Source organism: Pelophylax lessonae (assembly GCF_965119305.1).
Source record: "Pelophylax lessonae genome assembly, chromosome: 1".
In the NCBI taxonomy this organism is placed as follows: Eukaryota; Metazoa; Chordata; class Amphibia; order Anura; family Ranidae; genus Pelophylax; species Pelophylax lessonae.
Genome location: NC_138768.1, coordinates 267,509,946 through 267,535,588, shown reverse-complemented (window position 1 = coordinate 267,535,588; position 25,643 = coordinate 267,509,946). Strand labels below are relative to the sequence as shown.

At 42.2% G+C, this 25,643-nt stretch overlaps 1 protein-coding gene across 1 annotated transcript; it reads right to left on the bottom strand.

Annotated features, from left to right (window-relative positions):
• Positions 1–218: 218 nt before the first annotated feature.
• On the bottom strand, positions 219–21,715 carry ESS2 (ess-2 splicing factor homolog). The gene is made up of 10 exons (XM_082242978.1): positions 21,495–21,715; positions 13,615–13,783; positions 11,147–11,230; positions 8,640–8,812; positions 7,566–7,683; positions 5,907–6,040; positions 5,716–5,818; positions 5,489–5,598; positions 820–935; positions 219–710 (listed from the first exon to the last, which is right to left on the bottom strand). The coding sequence occupies exons 1-10, from the start codon at positions 21,639–21,641 to the stop codon at positions 425–427; spliced, it is 1,440 nt and encodes a 479-aa protein (XP_082099104.1). The 5' UTR covers positions 21,642–21,715; the 3' UTR covers positions 219–424.
• Between the last annotated feature and the right edge of the window lie 3,928 nt (positions 21,716–25,643).

Below are 25,643 nucleotides of genomic sequence, written 5' to 3'. Positions count from 1 at the left end.
TATTCATTCCAAATAAACAGAAGTAAAAGGGAAAATGAGAAGTTCTGTGGCTCAGAGGATGTTACAAGGAGACAAAAACACAGAAAGAAACCTTTTCATGAAAAATAGAATACAGGGCCATTAGCTAGTGAATGTGTATGGGTTATTTTTGGGAAAATAAAGTGATACGAAACAATATCCTTAACAGCTTTGTGAAATATCTAATCACAGATTCCACCTTTAAATAATATTAATTAAAAAATACACATAGTAGTTGCTATTAAATTAGCATTTTCATATAAATGATCTCCAAAAAGAGATGTAAACATATTCTGCAATTCCTTAATCTTGTGTGTGTGTCAAATAACAATCAGTTGTTGTCCAAGTCACTTAGAAATCAGGCCAATGTATAAAAGTCTATAATTTACAGTGTATATTTTTGAAATCAGAAGAAATCTGATGCTTTTCTTCGTTTGGGTAAATGCAGCAGGTTATCAGTAATGGTAGTAGAATCTGGAACAGTAGGAGTCCGTGAAGCAGCTCCAGGAGTGGGGGTTATAGTGGGTGTTAGACGAGATCCTCCTGGTGTCTTGGAGGCATGCAAGCCTGTACGTGCAGGAGATGGGGTGTAACTTGCTCGTAAAGCTTTATCAGTGTATTTACTTGAAGTCCTATTCACCAAACGCTGAAGAGCAGGAGACATGGATGGGCTCAGACCTTTGGGTGTGAGGCTGTGGGAGAAAAAACATATTTATAAATAAAAGTCAGAAATTCTTACAAAAAAGGTACAAATATTAAAAAAGTACCATAGAATGTTGTATTTATAGAATCTGCACTTACCTAGCTAGATTCTCTGTCACTTTTCTTAATGCTTCCTGTTTATTTGCTCTGTTCTTTGCTGCTGCCTCATTGGCCATTTTCAGACCCAAACGCTCCCTGCGGCCAGGTTCCAGAATCTATTATAACACAGTAGAAGAATATCAAACCATAGAAAAGCTGTTGTGTTAAAAATGCCCACAAACGTCAGACGACAAGCAGGACAAGACTGCCTTCTCCCCCAGGTAAGCTTTGGTCAGTGGCGTCTGCTGGCACCCCTAGAGGTTAGAAGACTATTGACACCTTATGGGTCATATTTTCTAACTTCAAGTCTTAAACTTCACTAAAAATGCCTGGGAAATATTAATAAACACAATTCTAATAAAAGCCAAAATTTTCCATTATATTTGTAATGCCTGCCTGTTAGACATTTTAATACTTTCCTTTATTGTTAATAGCCTTTGCTGACAAAGAGTACTGTACAAAATGCCTGGAGCAAAGCAGTCACTTGTTCCTCAGTACCTGAGATCATAAAGCTCCAGAATGGTTTAACAATGTTATTAATTGCATTGTGATAAGACAGCCTATGCATCACAAGGCATATTTTAATGGACTTGCACATTTTTTTCAAAGCAGAACTCCGTAACACACATATGTGCTTTGTGGGCTTTAGGGTGACACCACAATGCACTACACTGTGTATTACGCATTATAGTAAAATGCATATAGCTGTGCTTTACTGCAAATCATAGTGCAGATGTGTCCTTAAACCGGTTGTAAAACGCAGTTTGTAAGAAAAAAAAAAAACACCTGTAAGGCAATTGTATAATGTACTAGTATGCATCGAATATTAGCATATTATAGAATAGTTACATAGTTACATAGTTTGTGAGGTTGAAAAAAAGACATGTCCATTCAGTTAAACCTATGATGTGTGTGTGTGTTTGCTGTTAACCATACATTGTATACCCCTGTATGTTGTGGTCTTTAAGGTGCCCATCTAATAGGTTTTTGAAACTATCAATGCTCCCTGCTGATACGACTGCTTGTGGAAGAGAATTCCACATCCTTACTGCTCTGACAGTAAAGAACCCCCTACGTATTTTAAGCTTAAACCGTTTTCCTCAAATTTTAGTGAGTGGCCACGTGTCTTATTGTATTCCCTTTGTCTGAAAAGTTTGTTCTTTATGCTAGGGTCACCAGTACAGTATTTGTACATTGATATCATATCCTCCCTCAAGCGTCTCTTCTCCAGAGAGAATAGGTTCAGTGCTTGTAGTCTTTCCTTATAGCTGATGTCCTCCATTCCCCTAATTATTTTTGTTGCCCTTCTCTGGACTCTCTCCAGTTCCAGCACATCCTTTCTGAGGACCGGTACCCAGAACTGGACGGAATACTCCAGATGTGGCCGGACCAGAGTCTTGTAGAGTGGGAGAATAATATCTTTATTTCTGGAGTGAATCCCCTTTTTTATACATCCCAGTATTCTGTTGGCTTTGCTTGCAGCGGCTTGGCATTGCATGCCACTGCCAAGCCTGTTGTCTACCAGTACCCCCAGGTCCTTTTCCATCCTAGACTCACCCAGAGGTTTCCCCCCCAAGAGAGTAGCTTGCTTTCGCTTTACTGATGCCCAGGTGCATTATTTTACATTTTTCAACATTAAACCTCATCTGCCATGTAGTTGCCCACCCCATTATTTTGTTCAGATCCTCTTGTAAGGTTTCCACATCTTGCATAGAAGATATTGGCATGCTTAGTTTAGTATCGTCCGCAAATACCAAGATTGTGCTGGATATCCCCTCCTCTAGATCATTTATGAATAATTTAAACAGGATTGGCCCCATGACAGAACCTTGGGGGACCCAACTTTCCACTCCTGCCCAATCCGAGTACTCCCCATTTATCACCACCCTCTGAACTCTCCCCTGGAGCCAATTCTCTATCCAGGTACTCACCCTATGGTCCATAACTACCTTCCTTAGTTTGTACAGTAAGCGTTTGTGGGGAACGGTGTCAAATGCCTTTGCAAAGTCCAGATACACCACATCCACAGGCTTTCCTTTATCTAGGTGGCAGCTCACTTCATCGTAGAAGGTTAATAGATTGGTTTGGCAAGAACGATTTTTCATGAATCCATGTTGATTACTACTAATAATAATATTTTCATTACTAAAGTCTTGTATGTGGTCCCTTAACATCCCCTCCAAAATCTTGCAGACTACTGATGTTAGGCTGACCGGCCTATAGTTACCCGGTATATATCTTGGCCCTTTTATAAATATTGGTACCACGTTGGCTTTTTTCCAATCAGCTGGCACCATACCCGTCTGTAGACTATCCTTAAAAGATCAAGAATAATGGTCTGGCAATCACCTGGCTGAGCTCTTTAAGAACCCTCGGGTGCAAGCCATCCAGTCCCGGTGATTTATTTATGTTAAGTTTCTCAAGTTTAGTTCTAAGTCTATCTTTAGTTAGCCATGGCGGTACTTCCTGAGGTGTATTATTTAGTTTAGCCTTACCAGTTGGGTTAGTGTAGCCCCCGATTCTTTTGTGAAGACTGAAGAGAAGAAATTATTTAACACTTCCACCTTTTCTCTGTCCTCTGTGGCCATATTTCCTTTGTCGTCTTTTATGGGGCCAATGTGTTCTGGCCTCGCTTTCTTACGGTTTATATACTTAAAGATTTTCTTGGGGTTCTTTTTACTCTCTTCCGCTACCTACCTTGGAACGAAGCCCTCCCACGGCACGCTGTCACCACTGAGAGGGCTGAAATCTTTTCCCAGTCTTTCTTTCGGGTTTGCGCACTCCGACTGTGTGATTGGCCGAAACCCTGATGACGTTACTCCCGCGCATGTGCGCGTGAGCTTTCGGTCCTGGTACGAAGCTCTGAAGTTCCAGCAAGATACGCCGGACCTTCAGAGTGCATGGGTCAGTGATGTCACTGGCTGCATGCAGGGTAAATATCTCCTAAAATGGTGCACGATTACAAGATATTCACTTCACCTACAGGTAAGCCTTTTTATAGGCTTGCCTGTAGGTATAAATCACAAAGTGGGCTTTACTTCGCTTTAATGTTTCCAATAAAACGCAAAGTGAGAAAAAAAATAGATCAAACATATTTAGAGGGAGCCTGGCAGAATAGATATATGGACACCGCCACTGCAAACTTTGGAGGTGCAGACTCCGGTGTTGTCATCTAAGTCCCTGTTTCAATACTTGGCTCCCACTATCTGCTGGACACTGCAGTGGTACCAGTCTGACTTGCATCATAAAATGCAAACAGCACTGTGATGGGGAGTCCTTAAAGTCCCATAGAGTTCACTACTCTTTGTCATGGCTCTTCACTGACTTTTTCTTTTCCTCTTATGCCCCATACACACGTGCAGATTATCTGCAGACTTTTGTCTGCAGACTTACCAAAACCATATAATATGAGGTCAAACCTAAACACTTTCAATTTGTATGCAATCCGGCAGGCCCTTGCACTACATAGAAAAGGTAAGTCTGCAGACAAAAGTCTGCAGATAATCTGCACGTGTGTATGGGGCATTACTGATTAATTACTCTGCTTGCTTTAGACTATTGGTGAATCAACAGTCTTAGTAGTCAAGCAGACAGGAATTGTTACGATTTGACCTGCTTACTTAAACCAGGTCAGGGATACAGTAAGTGGCGGTGTTTTAGGATGTCAGCCACAGAACTTATGTCTTTATAAACAGTCCAACAATTGCTCTTCCCCTATTGCTGCTTGTTAATTATACATAAATCCAATCACTAACCTTTCAAATGAGTTGTAATCTGTATTGCTGCCTTCAATAATGCTGTGTAATGTTTGCAATAAATAACAGACAAATATTTTTTTTTATCTTTTTCCTGGCAGTCATGTGACTGCACAGCTCCGGGTCCTGGGCAATGACTGCTGCAGCTGGGGGACAGAGACTCAGAAAATGACTAGAACAGAGGTGTACCTACAGTGGTTGCAATAGCGACCCAGCCCCATGCTCCAGGGGGCCCATACAGCCCTGCCACCTGTACACCTTAATATGAGCAGTGGCATATATAGGAACTGGTGCCCTTCATTCTCCTCCTGCAGTCGCTTTTCCCTCCCTCCCTCCCTCCCTCCCATAGGCATTCAATGGCTGCGTGAGGAAAATGGAGAGGATCGATTCCTGTATATGCCGCCACCCCTCCTATCCAGGTCCTGCTGCCCCTAGCCCCCCTGTGTGCTCCCCTGGCCACCCCCTGCAGTGCTGCCTGGAGCTGTGCAGGCACGTAACCACTAGGAAAATAATGGTTTAAAAAAAAAAAAAAAGTATTTACACTGCTATTTATTGCAAACAATATGCAGCATTACTTAAGGCAGCGGTAAGGCAACACTTAAAGCTTACTTAGGAGGAGGGGGAGTCGTGTATACAAATATGAGAAGTACACATCACACCTGTTGCTGCACAGATAGAACACTTTGGAGGACATTTACTAAAAATAGTGCAAAATCTGGTGGAGCTCTGCAAAGAAAAAATAATGCAAAATCTGGTAGAACTCTGCAAAGAAACAAATCCGCTTCAAGGATTTTTTTCTCAAAGCTTAATTGAACAAGCTGAAGTTAGAAGCTGATTGGCTACCATGCACAATTACAACAGATTCTGAGTGCTCCAGATTTAGTGAATCTGTGTTAAAAGGAAGGTATGTTTACCTTAAATGATGGACCAGGTGCCTTTTCCATATATGGGGTCTCTGAACCATCTAAACGAAAAGGAGTGCTCTCAACCTCACCCCAAGTCATTAAAGGGGACTCATCAACTCCTGTGATGATAAAAAAAAATTACATTTTAGTGTTAGTTTAGGACCAAGGTTCTGTTTTGGCTATATAAAGTACAAATCTTCTATGACTAGACCAACATACATTTGCTATGTACATACCAGGAGCAGGTGATGGAGTGGCCACAAATCCAAAGCCATTGACTTTTGGGGATTCCTGTGGTATTAGTTCCTTCCCATCAGGGCCAACCTTCCCTTGTTTATACTGTACACCAAAAAAAAAAACATATTGATTACTGAGTCAATACAATTTAAGAAAGCAGACAAAAGCAATACGAAAAAAAGTGCCTTACTTGTGCATTCAAGGCAGCTGCTTGTTGGAGCTGTGTTTTACTCAAGGCTTGACTAAATGGGTCCTTCAGGAAACGTGTGTTTCTATGGACCACCTCCCGAGGTTTCTTGAAGATGAGATCATTATCTGGCACACCTGTACGAGATGTTACCGTAAATAATTATTTTGTTCATCACAATTCAGAATCACTCCAAACTCTGTACATATAGTCAGTAGTATACTTTCTTAGTGTTTTGATAGAAGATCCAAGGTGTGAGTTTTGTAAATATCATCTTTTTTCGTAATACATGTTAAAGTTTTCTATAAAAACTACCAAAAGAAATGTGCATGTGATGGAGAAATTCATTTTTCATTGATTGTGGCTCACTAATGTATAAGAATGCCTCCAAAACCTGGTTAAGGGGCCATATAAGGATAGAAGTATGGTTTTACAATAACCTGACCTAATACTAATAGGAATAATCACTACAAACTGACCATATAGAAAAGCCCACCAAGTCCTTTCAGGAAACCTGTGCCATCTTACTTAAAAAGTGATATCACTTTACAAACAGTTACCATTGGTCGTTACTCACTAGTCCTGTATATACTACAGCCAAAATTGGAATAAACTAACAGAACTGCGATAAGCACGTGTCTGCCTTGATCATCTGCCAAGGTGTTGGAAAATGGGCGGGGACCCTTGGAAGAGCATCTAAATTCTACCTATAGCCAAGTATTCTTGTTATATTTTCTAATATGATTACATTTGTTATCTTTATTCTTTATCTGTTATTTCTTAAAGCGGAGTTCCAGCCTTTTCTGTGTTTATTAAAAGTCAGCAGCTACAAAAAGTGTAGCTGCTGACTTGTAATAAACACACACTCACTTGTCCCATGGTCCAGCGATGCGGCCACCCGAAGCCTCGATCCTCTTCCTCTTGTCTCGGCGGCGCCGGCATTACTGGTGAAAAAAAATTACATGCCAAATGTGGCATGTCAGGGGGTTAGGACTACCTAAAGCGGAAGTTCCACTTTTGGGTGGAACTCCGCTTTAAATAACTGTTATATACAGTTTGATTTTACCAACAAGTGTTTGTGTGATCTCTCTTTGCACATCTCGAAAAATCCGAAAAATGTAAACGACCACCTATCATTATAAAACAGCACAGGGCTCATCTTCACTCCCATAGTCATTTGTATGGGCAGCAGCAAGCCCACCAACTAAGCTAAAAAACTTAGTTGAACTGACCACAAACCCCTGCAGCAATCAGTTACTTGGTGGGCAATGTGAATTCTGGAGAAGAGAGTACACTGTACCAGCTGCAGTTTAAACACTAGAGCCAGTGTTTGGCCTTCCCTGCCACCATATTTCTCCCACCAATGCCATTGGCTCAGTGTATAATTTTAGACCCAATGGTATTAGAGCGTTTGGAAGGGGTCAGAGCCAACTACAAATTAGCAATAAGAACTGTTGTGTGAACAAGACCTTAGAAGCCTTTAGGAGAGAGAGAGAGAGAGAAACTGTAGCCCAGTGTTGGGCTTTAATGTTTTAGTTCTGTCTGAAAACCATAAACATTCTTAGTTTGAAATTTTTACTAGCCTACCTCAGTCAGTACAGGCTAATAGCTTTAATGCCCTATGCTACTGGTGAAAATGTTAGTGCTTCACAGAATACATACCTGCAGGATAGTACATGAGGGTGTTATGCGTTTTGTACTCCCAGGTGTCTAGCCCTGCTTTTCCACATTCTATGGCTTGCAATTCAGCAGAAGGGAGAGCCAGGTTTTTCTGAAACCGCTGGGGAGAAAAGATAGAGAGAGAAAGAATATTACAATAACTGATTAATGTTAGATACAGTTTACATTTGTGGATTATAGTTTTAGCAACTATGTGTTTGTATTAAAAATACATGTGTACAAGAAATTTCTTCCTGACCAGAAAGGCTTACTATTAAAAGGTTTATTAACTAAAGAGCAGGAAAGTCCATTACACAGAAATGTAGTTAGCGTAAACCTGTTACAAACCTGGGCAACCAAGTATATCATCAAAAAAATCCATAAGCAGAGGAATACGGTGTACCAATAGTGGATCGACACATTTATATTAAAATCTCAACTATTCGGTAAGTAGTTGCTCCTTGCCCCTCTCCCTCCCATCTGGCAAGCCTCCCTATGGCCAAACAGGTCGCATGTCATTAATGATCCAAAATGAAGGCTAAAGCTTGTAGAAGGGCTGGAGCAAGCCTGACTTTTACAGGTAATGCTGGAATTTACATATAAATTATGCTGCCAATATCTCCTGATATCCATATCAACTGCACTTTTTTAAATATAGTTTTAACTGAGGAAAACATCTGCTTTATGTCACATTAGTCCCTTTCTCTAGGAAAGCTTACAATATAATGTCCCTGTGCAAACCGTAAATAATAGTGGGCAATGTAGGTAAAATAAATTTATCCTACTAGTACTATTATTATTATTTGAAAAGGGAATAACCTGGAGAAAAAAAAAAAAAAAAACACAATCAGAACATACAATCTCAATATCCATCTCCTGGGGACTCAAACCCAGGATTCCAAATTTGAAAAGAAACAATGATAACCACTGCAGACTATCGGTCTACTAGGGATAAAAATCTACATTTCATAAATGTGAAATCAACTGTTAAAAGAGTACTAGGTACATAAGTATTCATGCAAACATTGTACATCTTATGAATCAGCCATTAAAAGGAAAATATAAACATTATCTTGCCTGATTGTACTCTTCTTCAGCTTCATATAGCCAGGAATTCCGTGCTTTCTCCTTCTCCTTTGCCACTTCCATTATTTGTTCAAAGGAGGCGTTGTCCTCACTAGTGTGTTTTGCTAAAAAATTATCAAGGCAGGGAAGCTCCCGACTTTCCTCTTCTGTTTTCTCGCCTTCTGCTGCAAAAGTGCAATTCGTTTTTAGATAGGGTTTATACTTAGGATAGGTATGTAACTGAATATGCACCGATACACAAATATTAAAAACTAAACCTGAAATGCAATTATTGGTTGGATGCCAAAGTGTTACTGCACAGTAAATGTGTAGATTTATGAAAATGTGGCACAGATATCTGCACATAATTTGGCTTTTAGTCAAATACGACAATTATGCTCATCCCCCCTCCCCAATTGCTTTTTTTTTTTTAACCTTCATGGATGGCAAATACCAAATCTTTCAGTATAAAGCCAGTAAGGCTAGAAGACATACAGAAACAGGGGCACACTGGACACCCAGCACATTGCTCAATGGCAACAAAGGTATCGATACCAGCCATGGATATTGGTGAGGGGACACGGTAGATACCTTTGCTGCCATTGTGCAATGTGCTGGATGTCCAGTGTGCCCCTGTGCCTTTAAGGAGGGATGAGCTACCTCCAGGCTCACCTGCCCTGTACCTATTAGAATGCATGTTTCCACTGTGGAGGTTCTCATAAATTTACAAGAGTTAAGGCTGCAGAAATATTGGGGAGCCTTGAAGCAGCTCTGCAGTTTACACATGTATTTGCAAACGTGTACTAACTAAACCCCTGTTTTTAATGCAATATATTAGACAGGATAATTGGGTTGGTAGCAAACTGGTTGGTGAGTTGAGCTGGGAATTTTCTTTGGTTTTGTTTTGCATGCGTTGCCCTTCCATGTGCTCCTTGCTGTGAAGACCAGTTATAGGTGCGGGCAGGGTCCAGGCCAGTTATAGGTGCGGGCAGGGTCCATTTGTTTGTTACTGGTACAAGAGGAGGGAGATGGACTGGGACAGGTAGATGTGCATGCGAGTCATAGATGTGGAAAATGCATGACCAGTAACCATATATTGTGGTGCATGCTAGAGGTGCACCAAAATAAAAATTTTCGTGCCAAAACCAAAAATGCAGGATGTACTTGGCTGAAACTGAAATTGACAGTTATAAAAAATATATATACTTTTATATATCATTGTATTATATTCGACTTTTTAACTAATATCATAAATGTAAATAAATATGAATTTATTGTTGCCCATTATCGGCACCTTTAGTGCAAGAAAAGCTCAAGAAAAATGCTTCCCTTTAAACTCTATGTACGTCTTTACACTGTTCTATTGCACTTCTGTTATGGTGTTAAAATTCTTGCTTGCTGCATTTTTAGTCAGTTAAAAAAAACTGCACCTTCCTGTTGAAATGCATTGAAAACGCAGCAAGAACGGATCAATAACGCACCCGTGTTACTTTTTTGGGGTGATTTATGAGTTATATGTCCTATGAAAAACACACCATAAGCACAGTAAAATTGTGGTAAAATGGCTGTAAAATCACGTGAAAATCACGTGCGTCTTTGGTGCCATTATCGGCACCTTTTTCGGCAGAATGCTGATAACACTTTGTTCGGCCAAAAATTTCAGTGCATCCCTAGTACATGCCCATCAAATGGGGAGCATGGAATCCTGCAAATGTCCACACCTTCCAAAAGTTCGGTGAGACAGGCACATAGAGTTTATGAAGCAAGTCAGGAGATGGGGACCATGGTATTTATACACTACATGAGAATAGTCCTTAAAATGGTTTTGAAGTCAGAATAACAAATAACTTGCATCTCTTCTGTTTTAGCAAGATCTAAAGTACTGTGTGTCTGTTTTTTTTTTTTTTTTTTTAATTCTAATCCTAAAGTACCTTATCTCACAGCACTGATGTGCAGTCACAGGACATTTCTCTGCTCTGCTTCCCCAATGTAAGGTATGCAGAGGGAGGGGCTGAGATAACCCTCTGACATCAGCCGGCAAGCAGAAGAATGTCATGACCACTGTGAAAAAAGGAATTTATTATTAGATCTAAAAAAAAAAAAAAAACACAGACACCTACTACCTTAGATCCTGATAAAAGAGAGGATGCAAGTTACTTTTTAATAATGTTTGCATGCCACAGGGAAGAGCAGAAGGAGGGGAAGGGCGGGGCGGGAAAGAGGCATCGGAACTGACACGCAGGGAGGGAGGGGGAGAGGGAGAGACAGAGATCAGAGATAGAGTGATGATTAAGGCACATAAACTGACCACGGTGTCAGGGTTTAGCAGCCATGATTACTGTGGTCAGCAGAGATAGGTAGACAAAGGAACAGGCAGGAGCAGCCAGGTGATATTACATTATACAAAGGGACAAATTACACAGCACAAGCACTGTGCTGTTTAGCATGCTTTAAAGGAAAAGGGTATCCATTTTTTTTTTTTTTTTTTTAGGGTTACAAACGCTTGAAGACTGTCTTACCTTCATCTCCTGTTCTGTGCTTTGCAGCCAAAGAAGGTGTACCAGGAATACCAGCAGGTGTTTCAAATGTGGCAGGTGTAACATCTAAAGATTGAACAAAACACATAATCAAGCTGCACCACACACATTTTTTTAGACTGTACAAATTAGTGGAAAAGTAATACTTTCTATTATTTTAAAAAATATAATACAACTAAATTAGAATTATAATAGATGGCTCTGCCTTTTGGCTTGCTTTATGTGCCTGAAAGCTTTATCTGAGCTGTCTGGTAGTCATTGAGTAAGTCATTTGTTAGTGTGAAAAAGGAGCCCAAAGCACCACTTTCTGGCTGGACTTTACACTACGAAATATTCATATAGAGTATTACATTTTTTAACCAACCTTAAAAGATCTAATTATTTTACATTTTACTTTTTTTAATCCAGACCATAAAAAAAATCTAGTATATTATATAATAAAGATAATACCCAAAGTTAAAATGAATTATGCCCCAAATAAAGATAAAGAGATAGGAAAACAATAAGACACCATTTAGTATCAGTGCGTCCTGTTATCTTATCTTTGATAATACAAAAGTGCATCAATGCAAAAATTCATGTCTACATACCCCTACAATGGCATTAAAAGAGAAGTATGGGGTTCTGCGTTTTTCCCCAGTTATACTTACCTAGGTGAATGCAGCATCGGTCCGGCATCTCTAAACTGAGAACCGAGCGATTGAACACCACCAATCGCTCGGTTCTGACAGCTTACCGATTAGAGAGTTGTTGCCTGTCAGTCAGCAGCTCTCCCCTCTGCCCCCTCCCCACTCATTGGAGCGCTGAGCATCGGTCCTGGCACCTGGCGGATCCCGATTCTGCGGTCGTGATGATGCGGAGCTTGGACCGACATCTGTGACGTCAGCAGAAGAGACCACTCTCTGCTGAAAACGAGTCACAGGAGTGCAAAACGAACTGTACTCCTGTGATCCAAAGATGTACAGCCAAACGAGCTTTGGCTGTACATCTCCTTTACATGTTTACATTTATACTGTAATGCAGTTCATACATACATTCAAATATCTGATCGACATGCATTCAATTAGATGACCAAATCAGATATGAAAAAAACCACACAAGGTATTAAAGGAAAATGTGCCCCCCTCAAATATATATATATTTTCTGCTTTACATGGGCAGTGTGTTCAAGCTCAAATGGCACAGATAATGCTCCCATTAAAGATGAATGCCAGGTTTTTCTAAAAATTATAAAAAAAAATGCCAGTGTATCCAATGCTTTGTTATTTAAAGTGAATGAGTCTTGATGCATCTCTTCTTTCTGACATAAATACATACAATGCAAGACCAGCAGCCACTGTTGGTCCTGCATGGTACATGAAGACGTGGAGTGGCCACCCATAATCCAATAATGCAGAGAAAACTGGAGCACCAGATTCCACAGGACCCCGAATTAAAATCCACAAAGTTTTCAGGAGATTTCATTTGACAGACATTTTTCAGCCCACATTATCTTTTTTATCTTCAATTCCACTTTAAGAAATAGGTCAAAAGGAATCAAGTACTGAAAAAGATCTATATTTGTCAGATTTAATCACTTCCCGCAAACTGACATATCTGTACGTTGCAGGCATCAACCTGGTACAGATTTTTAGAATCGGAGGTCGGCTTTCAGAAGATAACAACCGATGCGGCTCAGCAGCCGCTCTGCCATCATCCCAGCGTGCGCGAAAAGAGAGGAGAGGGGAGAGAGGGGGGAGAGAAGAGAGAAGAGAGAAGAGAGAGGAGAGAGGAGAGAGGAGAGAGGAGAGAGGAGAGAGACACAACAACATGTATCAGAAATAGGCTTGGTCCCTAAGTGGTTAAATGAAAAGATTTAAAAGTAGTTGTGAACCTCAGATATGATAAATGAACAAAGAATAGCCCTCTATAGTGTGTACTTGCCTCAATAAAGAGCACCGAGTGTCATTCCTCTCTGGGCTCTCTACTTTCTTCTATCTGCATAAGCTATTGCTAAAATTCTAAGCCAACACAACAGCCTCCTGGGAGATTCCCCCAGCTCACAGCCTCAGCTCTGTATATTTCCCTATGTCAGTGTACAGAAAGGGATCTTCCTTCCCTTACTGAGTTTTCGGGTTTCACTGGAGCTCTGTATTGTGTCACAACAGGTCCCCACTCTGTCTGCTGGAGATGAGAAAAAATCCTTTGATCTGTGTGTTTTAGAAGGCTCTACAGGAGCTATGGCTGCTCATAAACAGGTACAACATATGTATGAGGATTTATTTAATCTCTGTGTGTGTGTGTGTGTGTGTGTGTATCACCTGAGGACAGTCATTTCACTGGGTTTATGAGAAGGCTTAAAACCCCTGGAATTGCTTCTTTGAAGGATCAGATCATTACAGGTGTGTTGCCTGCTAAAGAATTTATTGATGTTCTGGTTAAAACTACAATAGCTTGTCAGATTTACTTACACGGTAATAATGGAGTATCTCTAGAGAACTTCCCCGATGTCCCAAACTTGATAGCTATCTGCCTCATCTTCTCAAGATCTCCAGACTCTTCTGCTTCTAAATATTCCTTCTGAGCCCGCAGCTTTTCTACATCAGGAAAGAAATCTCTCTGGATGATTTTCTGCAGATTCTATAGGAGAAATAAATAAAAAAACAATAATGACCACATAAACCTTGCCTCAATAGATTGTTCTAGAGAAGGGGTCTTAAACTTCCTAAAAAAAAAAAAAAAAAAAAAAAAGGGCCAGTTTACTGCCTTTCAGACTTTAGGAGGGCCTGGACTGTGGCCAGGGGGAGTAGAAAATGCCCCAGCATCAATGGGAGTCCACAATGTCTCAGGTTTGGTGGTCAGTGGGATTAAAAAAAAGGTTAAAAAAAAAAAAAGGCACATCATTGGTGTTAGGGAGAGGAATTTTGCCCTATTATTGGTGTCCTTGAAAGGAATGGTGCCTCATCCTTGGTGTCAGTAGAGGGAATCGTGCCTCAAGGGGCAGACAAAGGGCCACAGTTTGGAGACCATTGTTCTAGAGGCGAAGTAACTTTCTGGTTTGACAAAAATCTTTAACCATCGGATCACAATTAATATAAAAGAAAAGATCCCATTAAAAGGATAAAGCACAATAAGAGATGTCACAGTGGCAGAGGGGACAGGGTAGGTATTTGAGTGGGTTCCCAGGGAAACGCTACCTGACTGGGTTAGAAAACACATTTAGCACTCTAGAAGGTCCAAACCATTAAATAAGAGCTCTCATTTCAAATTTATTTCAGTGTTCTGTCCCCAGGAGGGAAATAACATCTAGTACATTAACCCATGTCCCTTCATGCTTTGTAAGCATAGCTACTAGAACATACAAGGTGCAAACCCTCTCTCCACAGCCATCCAATATTGTAGCTAGCTAGGAGATGGCTGTTTAATAATCAGCACTTGTTTGGGTTTCAAGCACTGGCTGAAGACAAGAGAAATGCAGAGGGACGGGAAGCTGACAAACACCCCTCTCCCCTGCATTCTTCCTGCCGCTGCTTGTCGACGGCAAGTGATGGGAGCCAGTTATTAAGATGCCAATTACAATGTTGTACAGCCGCGGGGGTAAGGGACGCATACTGTCCAACCTTGTAGCTAGACTTACAAAACATGCAGGAAGAAGGACAATATTATATGTATTTTGTCCTCTGGGGGACAGAACAATGAAAAAAATGTGAGAGTTCTTCATTAAAGTGGAACTTTAGTCAGAAATAGTCCTGCTAGATCACTGCAGGTTGGCCCTTTTTGCAGGTATAGCAATGTAAAACAAAGGAACGGTCTACACGGTTTAAAATCCAGTAATACACTGTCTCGCCCTGCTCTGCACATGCTCAGTTGCTCTCCATTTTTAGGCACTGGTAGGTAGAGGCCGATCTGCTGAAAAACGTAACCACTTGCCTACTGGGCACTTAAACCCCCCTCCTGCCCAGGCCAATTTTCAGCTTTCAGCGAGGTCGCACTTTGAATGACAATAGCGCAGTCTTGCAAAACTGTACCCAAATGAAATTTTTATAATTTTTTTTTTCAAACAAATAGAGCTTTCTTTTGGTGGTATTTATTCACTCCTGGGGTTTTTTTTTTTTTTTGCTGAACAAACAAAAAAAGACTGAAAATTTTGAAAACAAAAAACAAAAAAAAACAGTTTTTATATTTTGTTATGAATTTTTGAAAACAGGTCATTTTTCTCCTTCATTGATGTGCGCTGATGAGGCGGCACTGAAGGGCCCTGATAGGCACTGGTAGGCTGCACTGATGGGCACTAAGGTGGCACTGATAAGGTGGCACTGATGGGTGGCACCGAAGGGCCCAATGGGCATTCATGGGCAATGGTGGGCACTAATAGGTGGCACTGATTGGAACTGATAGGTGGCACTGGTAGGTGGCGGTGGTGGAAACTGGTGAGTGGCACTGGGGGCACAAAATTCTTTCCTCTTCGGGACCGATGTCCCTCTGACAGCAGCCGGCGATCGTTTTTGTTTTTCCTCCTCACACTAACAGTGTGAGGAGAAAAAAACAGCTGATCGCCGGCTGCTGTTTACTTTACATGATCAGCTGTTATTGGCTGACAGCTGATCACGTGGTAAGGGTGCGGGATCGCCACCTTACTCCGATTTATGATCAGGCGAGTCTCATGGACTCGCCAATCACAGAGCGAGCCGGGTGCGCTCCGCAGGGAGCGCGCAGGCTGCTCATGCACGGGAGGACGCCAATGTATGCCCTTCTGGCAATTTAGGTCCGCACTGTAGCCATCATTAGGCTATACAGAGAAAATGGGTAAAAAGGAAATAGACAGACGTTACCTAGAAGGGTTGCAAACAAAGGGGATGCTCAAATCTGACAAGTCTAAAAATAGAAAAACTTTATTGATAAACAGAAATACATCTGGTACACTATCCACCAAAATTGGAGTGGTGACACCACTGGGAAGCCAAACACAGAAAAAATCATAACGCAGACAGCATAAAACCAAAACAGAGACAAAGACACATGCGCCTCATACCTCAACAGACACACAGGGACCGATCAGGCATGGATGTCAGTGGGCAACAGTGTGTGGTCCAGACCAGTCAGACCATATTCATTGCCAGACCCACTGCATGCATGCCGGGGTGTATCATTGTAACCATGGATATCATGGTAGCTAGCCCATGTCTGGGGGTGGTTAACAGTAGAAGTCCATTTCCGAGTTACTGGTACTCAGGGGCCGTACTGCTTCTGCATGACAGCATTGATAATATAGACGTGGTCAGTGCAGCGCAGGGCCCTAGCCCTTAGATATTTGTGTACAAATGGGTCTATCTATAGGGCTTTCTCTCTTGTTCATATATACTAATAAGATTGGTACCATTAGTAACAATAACAATATTTAGTTTACCCCCTCTGAACAGGAGAACAATGTCCTAATATCTTTGTGGGGCATGTATATTAGTGTAGGATTTACATGATATAGACTACCTCCAACTATATGGAAGGCAAGAGGCTACCTCAGAATCCATGGGTCTACAAGGGACCCAGTATAGAGTGCTTACTGTGGTCTGTACTACCTATAATGCACTATATATACACCTGTGGATTACCCACATAAACATGAAAATAACAGTAAATATCTCTGCCTTAATCTCCTTCTTTCGCTTCTTGTATCTATACCCCTCGGCGTTAGAATCTGCACGATTGTCTCTTGATCAGAGAATTCTCTCATTATGTCTTTATGAGTGTGTCCCGACTTATGTCCGAATGATTTGGGAGGTAAATCATATAAATGTCCCTTGCAGTATTCAGAAGTATTTAGTTCTGTGTCTTTGTCTCCGTTTTGGTTTTATAATGTCTGTGTTCTGATTTTCTCTGTGTTTGGCTTCCCAGTGGTGTCACCACTCCAATTTTGTTGGATATTGTACCAGATGCATTTCTGTTTATCAATAAAGTTTTTCTATTTTTAGACTTGTCAGATTTGAGCATCCCCTTTGTTTGCAACCCTTCTAGGTAACGTCTGTCTGTTTCCCTTTTACCCATTTTCTCTGATTAGCTCCACGGTTGCGGTGGCTCTCTGGCCCTACAGGGCCAGCGGGAGATTGTCTGTCTGGCCCTGGATGTAAGTGGGCTCCCTCCCCTGGATACTTCCTTTCCAGTGTGGGCCCCCCCACTCCGCACCTTATTTTTACTTTTTTGATCATTAGGCTATAGCCTTGGCGTCATCTAGTTAAAAAGGAGTTCAAGCCTGGGGGAAAAAAAAAAAAAAGAGCAAAACAATTGCGGCTATCTTACATGGAATTGGGAGCGGGTATCTAGTTTTGACAGGTATCTGCTCCCCTCTCCCCCCGAAAGGTGCCAAATGTGGTAGCGGAGGGGGGGAGGAAGCAAACAAGCGGAGCTTCCCCTTTTGGGTGGAGCTCCGCTTTAAAGCGGAATTAAACCCTCCCACCCAATACAGCCAAAGAAGTTGCTTCTGTTTCATCTTCAACTGCCGTGGTGTTGCAAATGTGATCAGTTATGATGGCTTGATAGTTTGGTTGAGGACACAAGAGTATGTGACAGTTAGCTATCCCAGCATTCCAGGAATGCAACTGTTTTCTTTAAACCATTAGGGCCCCTTTCACACTTGTGCGACCTAAAAGTCACTCGATTTTGCTGCGATTTTGACTGGATGTGAAGCAATGCCTGTGTAATCTGAAGGCTATGGACCTCAAAACACATCAAAGTCGGACCAAAGTAGTGCAGGGCCTACTTTGAAGTCGAACAGATATGAATGGTACTCATGGAGTACGACTTGCAGTCCCAAGTCACAGGACAAGTCTCACAAATGTGAAAAGGGTCTTAAATCGATGGGTTTAGTTCTACTTTATGATTTCAGGGGCTCTGGGCTTCAGCATAAAGCAGCCTCCAGCAAGAAGAAACAGGAGCAATGCTGGAGGCAATTTACAGCACACACTCATTTGGTAGCATAATTATTCATGTGGAATGTATGTTCCTTGCTAAAGAACATTATTTTTTGATCAAGTTGTTATGGGTAAATTTCCACTTTAAGGGCCACCCAATGCTGAATTTCTGACAAAACTAGCATGGATAATCACATAGTCCATGTCAAAGAATTGTGTTTATACAGAACAGGCCAACAGCTTTGAAAAGAAAATATTCCTTTCTGCACTGAACCGGTGACCGCATTTTTAACAATTATCACATTGCTTGATGCTGCCCTTGCTGCAGGGCTGGAAAAATCCTGCACAACGTTCACTGGTAAATGTGGCATCTGAAAATTAGCACTGTCTCCTTAAAGTAGAACTAAAGGCAAATATTTTTTTTTTTTTACATTTTTGATAAAGTAAGGGAGGGTTATAACCCCTGGCAGTTTTATTTTTGCCATCTGTGTTTCATTGGGGAGATTTTCTTTCACTTCCTGTCCCATGGCCAAAACAGGAAGTGACAGAAAATCCTTTCAAAGTGAGGGAATCCCTCATTGTCACCAGAACTAGTGGCCCCATTAGAAGATTTTCCCTATATTACTTTTCTGGGAACAACCCAAAATTTAGGCTTTTCTTTCACTTTTGATGATAATGGTGAATAGGAAAAATAGACAGGGTGAATGTCCCAAAGGGAGGCACAGACAGCAATAAAAACAGAAGTTCTAATTCTTCTCAACTCTGTTCAAAAGTAAAAAAAAATATATATAAAAAAATTGCTTTTAGTAATACTTTAAAAAAGTAGAATTCAAACCCAGCAGGCTCTTGTACTATATACTTGTCAGTAGATCTAAAAGAGATTGTACAACCAGATTGTAATGCGTGGTAAGCTTTAACTGGTTCTAAAGGCATAGAATGCATTAAGGTAAAAAACCTTCTGCATGCAGCCCCCCCCCCCACCTTTAAGTGGAGTTCCAGTCCCTGAAGTGAAAGTTAAAAGTCAGCAGCTGCAAAAACTGTAGCTGCAGACTTTTGATAAACAGCCACTCACATCCGACGATCCAGCAGTGTGCTCCCACCAGTTGTGTCCTCCCTCGCCGTCACTATGGGCACCCGACAGTGACAGCTTGCAGCTTCACCTCTGGGTGCCCATTGCACATACGCAAGTGGGGCTGTGCTCTGTGACATGTAGAGAGGGTTGAGAACTTCCGCTTCCGATCGCCTAAAGCGACAGAAGTGGAAGTGAGAGCAGGTACTTGTCAAAAATCGGGTACCCTTTACCCCCCCCCCCCTCCTCCCCAAAAGCTCAATTTCACAAGCAGGAGCTGGGGGAGGAGGCCTTAAAACTGAACTTCCCCTTTTAGGCCGTCGCTTCTCCCTAGCATCTTAACTGTGAGCACCCGGCTGTGAAATCTGCGGTTTCACAGCCGGATGCCCACTGTGCAGGTGTGAGCTGCGCTGAGCCTCTCAAATGGTCTGGCAGTCTTCTGGGATCTGTGACATGTCCCAGAAGACTGCAAGCAGGGAGGGGGGAAGAGGAGAACTTCTGCTCGAATGGCCTAGGCTATCCAAGTGGAAACCTGTCAAAACTAGGTACCCATTCCCTCCCAAAAAATGGCATGCCATTGGCTACTGCTGCTGTCAACCACAGCCAATAAGAAGACAGCAGGGGACAAAGCCGAGCCACAGCCTGTGTGTTAACAGAAACACAGGACGGAGCTTGGAGCAAACACACTATTGGCTTGGCAGGGAGGAACCAAGAGTGCCGGTGGGTGACCCAAAAAGAGGAGGATCGGCGCTGCTCTGTGTAAAACCATATGACGTTTTTTATTTTAAAGAAAAATAACAATGGGTTTAGAATCACTTTAGTGCTCCAGCAGGTAATCGGGAAATACAGGAAAAAATGAAAGCATAACTTAACTCCTCTGAAGACGTCACAGGAAATGATGAAACGCGTAAGACTGGACCGCATGGCGTGACGCCCGCTACGCAGGTGGAACACAAACCGAAACTCTCTGCTCACCACTCTGCGTATAGCGGTATTTGTCCCTGAGACTGTCACGATTACGGTTACTTTATATTTTGCTGTTGCATCTAACCCAAGGATGGGTAATAAACCTTTTTTAAAGCAATATTATGCTATCTGGAGCATTTTCTTCTTACACCCTGAACCATTGAGACGGGGAAAGAGGAGACGACACCCATACCATCCCCACTGAGGGACCACAGGGGAATCAACCTTGGCCTGGGAGCCAATAAGTGCGAGTGGTCTTAGTACCGTAAGGCCCTGGTGCTCAGGGCCCACTAACAGGCCAGGTTTGCAAGATAAATGAAATACATCCCAGGTGATATAATTTGCTGCTCAGTGATTGCAGTACTCTAGTCTTCATCTCCCCAAGGTAATACCTAAAATCTGGCCTGTTAGTGGGCCCTGAGGACTGGAGTTGAGGACCACTGCAGTAAGGTACAGAAGACCCACAGAATCTGGTAAGTTACCACCTTTACCACGCTGGGAAGGAACGAGAGCCACTTAAAGTCACAAATAATATGTGATAGGAACCAACATTGAGCACCTGCACCTAAGTGCACTGGAAAAGTGCACATCAGGATAACTCCACTTGAACTTTGTTGTCACTACAGTCACCTATTTATGGACTTGATCTAAAACCTTTTCTGGGACACTTGCACTACAATATTGATTTTACATTTTTGAAGCATTAATTTATTTATTTTTATAGCATTTATTTATTTATTGCACTGGATATGTTTGTATCAAGTGACACTTACACTGTTTGGAATTGAATCATTGATACTTCACAACTGTTTGGTATATAAAATGGATATTATTTATTGCACCAAGCACATATATCACCTATTATATGAAGATATATATTAATTTGTACCATTTGAGTATAGAACACTACTTAGCAAGCGCTATAGGTAGCCCCCCATAGGTTACTTTTTGATATTCCATAACTAAACTCGCCTTCATTTTCCAGCAATGCAATATTTACCTCCCTTGCCAGCCGCTGTCATCTTCTCCCGGGTGCAGAGTTTTCAGATTCTTTATTGGCTGGTGTGGGATGATGTCATCCCATACATGGGCACAGGAATCAGTTATTCCGACACTGCTGTAGTGTGTCAGGTATGCACATTCATTCACTGGAAGTAGGCAGGCAGGTAAGTGAGTCTGATCGCATAAGTGACATATCATGGATCATACCTGCCTGCCCACAATTGTTTACACTCAGTTTCAGATTTAGCACCACCTAAAATATTAGTGTGGAGTGAGAGGGATCAGTTTATCCAGGATCACTATCCCTCCTCCCCCTGAATTAAGCAGGCTTATCCCTGTGGATCACTCAATAGCTGAATGTGCATTGTACATGCTGTAGTACATCCCAGCTCCATGCTGCCCCTCTCACCTCTATGTACGTCTCCTCGCTCAGCACCTTCTTCTTTGGCTTCTTTTCCTCTGTATTCTCTGATGTCGGCACAGCTACAGCACTGGAAGCCATGTCTTGGGTTACCAGAGCCCCAGAAAGGGAGCAGTCTGGGCCCGCTGTAGCCATACTAGGTGACGATAGCCCAACGACACCGCTAGGAACCAACAGACCCGACACAGTGATCACCGGAAGCACAACACGCCGTTCACACCGGAACTGAAAGTGGATTGGAGGACATTGCCCATGCGCAGAGCATCTGACACTGACAGTTCACACTGCGCATGTGCGGTGCTCTTTTCCGTGTGGCTTTAGCTAGGCGCTGGTCTTATAACACTGCATCGATGTGCTCACACGTCCTTTGGATAGGAAACACAGATGTCATTGATAATGCATGTTACATGGCTTCCAACTGTCCCTGATTTAAAAAGACTGTCCCTTATTTGGAACAAAGTCTGTCCTCATTTATTCCTCATTTTGGTCTGATCTATATAGTTGTATATAAAATGCACTACATATCTATCAGAAAATATCTACCAGTGCTTAACCTTTCATCCAATTTCTAAATTGCTGTGTTTGTAAATTTCAAAAGCCAGTATAAGGCTCCATTCACATGTGAGCGCATGGATCGCGGGCAGAACCGCCGCGGTTCCGCCCGCGATCCGGAGATTTATTGCAAATCGCGGGACGCCTAGCGTTGCCCGTTGATTTGCAATAGCCCCCCAAACGCCGAGCGATGTTGCCGCGATTTCCGCCTGCCGAATCGCGGCAACATCGCGCAAACAAAATCGCGGGACGCAATATGCTCCAAAGAAGTACAAGAGCTTCTTTGGATCGTATTGCGTCCCGCGATTTTGTTTGCGCGATGTTGCCGCGATTCGGCAGGCGGAAATCGCGGCAACATCGCTCGGCTTTGGGGGGCTATTGCAAATCAACGGGCAACGCTAGGCGTCCCGCGATTTGCAATAATCTCCGGATCGCGGGCGGAACCGCGGCGGTTCTGCCCGCGATCCAAACGCTGACATGTGAATGCAGCCTAGGAATAGTAGTGGTAAAAGAGCACCTGTGGGTTTAACCACTTGCCGGCCGCCTACCGCAGATATACTGCGGCAGGCTGGCTCGGGTAGGCAAACTGACGTATAGGTATGTCGGTTCGCGGCAGCGCGCTGCCCAGAAGTGTGCGCCTGCCCCAATTGGGAAGCCAATCCACGGGATTGCTCCCCGCTGAGAGAGAACGGCACTCTGCTGTTGTAAACACAGCAGACCGTTGTTCTCTCTGGAATGAACACAGAGAGCCTGTGATCCTGCTATTTAGGATCATAGGTCTCTGTGTTGATTCCAGAAGTCCCTCCCCCATACAGTTAGAAAACACTCCCCTAGGCTCCAACTTAACCTCTTGATCACCCCTGGGTTAACCCCTTCCTTGCCAGTGTCATTAGTACAGTTACAGTGCATATTTTTAGCACTGAATAATGTAGAAATGTCACTGGTCCCTCCAAAAGTGTCAAAAATGTCAGTTAGGGGTTTGATCTGTCCGCAACAATGTCGCAGTCCCGCTAAAAATTTCAGATCACCACCATTACTAGTAAAAAAATTAATAAATAAATAAAAATGATATAAATCTTTCCCCTAGTTTGTAGATGCAATAACTTTTGCGCAAACTAATCAAAATACGCTTATTGGGAGTTTTTTTTAACAAAAATATATAGATTAATACAAATTGGCCTAAAATGATGAAAAAATTAGATTTTTAAATTTTTATTATTGGGAATGTTATACTGTATAGCAGAATGTGAAAAAATATATATTTTTTTTTTCAGGATTGTCGCTCATTTTTAGCTTATAGCACAAATAATAAACATTGCAGAGATGATCAAATACCACCAAAAGAAAGCACTGTTTGTGGGGGAAAACAAGGACAGCATCTCTCGTGCAATTGTCCCTTAAAGTACCGCAGTGTCGAATCGCAAAAAATGGCCTGGTTATTAAGGGGGCAAAACCTTCCCCCCTTTTTTTTTCTTTTAAATGAACATGTTATACTTGCCTACTCTGTGCAAGGGTTTTGCACAGAACAGCCCAGATCCTCCTTTTCTGGGGTGCCCCGGCGTCACTCCTGGCTCCTCTTCTTCTTCGGGTGCCCCCACAGAGAGCCACTTTCCATGGAGGCACCCGTACGGGCGCGCTACTGAGTCATTGGATTTGATTGAAAGCAGCGGAAGCCTATGGCTCCCGGTGCTATCAATCTATCCAATGAGGACCTGAGACAGCGGCTGGAGCTGCTGGGCTCGTGCTTGTTGCTGGATCGATTGGGTTCAGGTAAGAAAAAGAAGGGGTCTGGGGGGCAGGTGAAGCAGAAAAATTTTTCACCCTAATGCATAGAATGCATTAAGGTGAAAAACGATGAGACTTTACAACTTCTTTAACCAATAATTTTTTTTTTTTGTACAGCTTTCCTTTAACCACTTCAGCACCAGAAGGTTATACCCTCTTAATAACCAGGCCATTTTTTGCAATACTGCGCTGCATTGGTTTAACGGACAATTGCGCAGTCGTGCAATGCTGTACCCAAATAAAATTGATGTCCTTTTTTTCCAACAAATAGAGCTTTCTCTTGGTGGTATGTGATCCCCTCTGCAGTTTTTTTATTTTTTGAGCTATAAACTAAAAAAAAAACAACAGTTTTGAAAAAAAAAAAAAATCTATATTTTTTACTTTCTACTATAAAACATATCTAGTAAAAAAATCTAATTTCTTCATCAATTTAAGCCAATGTGCATTCTGCTATATGCTTTTGGTAAAAAAAATCCCAATAAGCGTATATTGATTGGTTTGTGCAAAAGTTATCGCGTCTACAAACTATGGGATAGATTTATGGACTTTTTTTTTTTTCATTGTTTTTACTATTAACCACTTGCCGACTGCCTAACGTCTATCTACGTCGGCAGTCAGCCCCTCACAGGCAAAGCGACGTAGTACTACGTCGCTAGCCTGTGAGGCTCTAGGGAGCGAGCGCGCGCCGCCGGAGGCGTGCTCCCGCTCCCACACACGGACCCCCCCACCCGATGTCCGCCGGGCACTCGCGATTGTCCGTTACAGCGGGAGAAAGGCAGGCGGCTAATGTAAACACAGCCGCCTGTCATTCTCCCCTGTGTAAGAATTGAGATCATACGGTTCTGCTATGTAAGACCATTGATCTCTGTTCTTACACCTCAAGCCACATCCAATCACAGTTAGAAGCACGCCCCTAGAGACACACTTAACCCCTCCTTCTCAAATAAAGTTAACTCCTTCCCTGCCAGTGTCATTTTTACAGTAACAGTGCATATGTATAGCACTGATTACTGTAGTAATGTCACTGGTAACCCCAAAAATGTCAGTCAAGGGTCCGATCTGTCCGCCGCAATATCGCAGTCCCGCAACAAAAATGACAAAAATCTTTCCCTTAGTTAGTAAACACAATAACTTTTGTGCAGGCCAATCAAAATACGCTTTTTGCGATTTTTTTTTTACCAAACATATGTAGCATAAAACAAATTGGCCTAAAATGTTAAAAAATTTAGATTTTTAAATTTTTTGGGGGGGAATTTCATATAAAAAAATGTGAAAAATATTGTTATTTTTGCAAAATTGACGCTATTTTTTTGTTTATAGCGCATGATCAAAAAATCGCACAGGTGATCAAATACCACCAAAAGAAAGCTCTGTTTGTGGGGAAAAAAGGACATCAAATTCGTTTAGGTACAGCATCGCACGACCGCGCAATTGTCCGTTAAAGTCACGCAGTGCCGAATCGCAAAATAGGCCCTGGTCAGGAAGGGGGTAAAATCTTCCGGGGCTTAATTGGTTAATGGTGGCGATCAGTGATTTTTAGCAGGACCGCGACATTGCAGGGGACAAATCTGACACTAAACAACACTTTTTGGGGACCAGTGACACCAATACAGTGATCAGTGCTAAAAAAAATGCACTGTCACTGTATAAATGACACTGGCAGGGAAGGGGTTAACATCAGGGGTAATCAAAGGGTTTAGTGTGCTCCTAGGGAATAGATGCACTAGAGGAAAACAGAGTATTATATATATGCGGTATATATGCGGCAGGTGGTCCGGAAGTGGTAAAGTATGCCTAAAT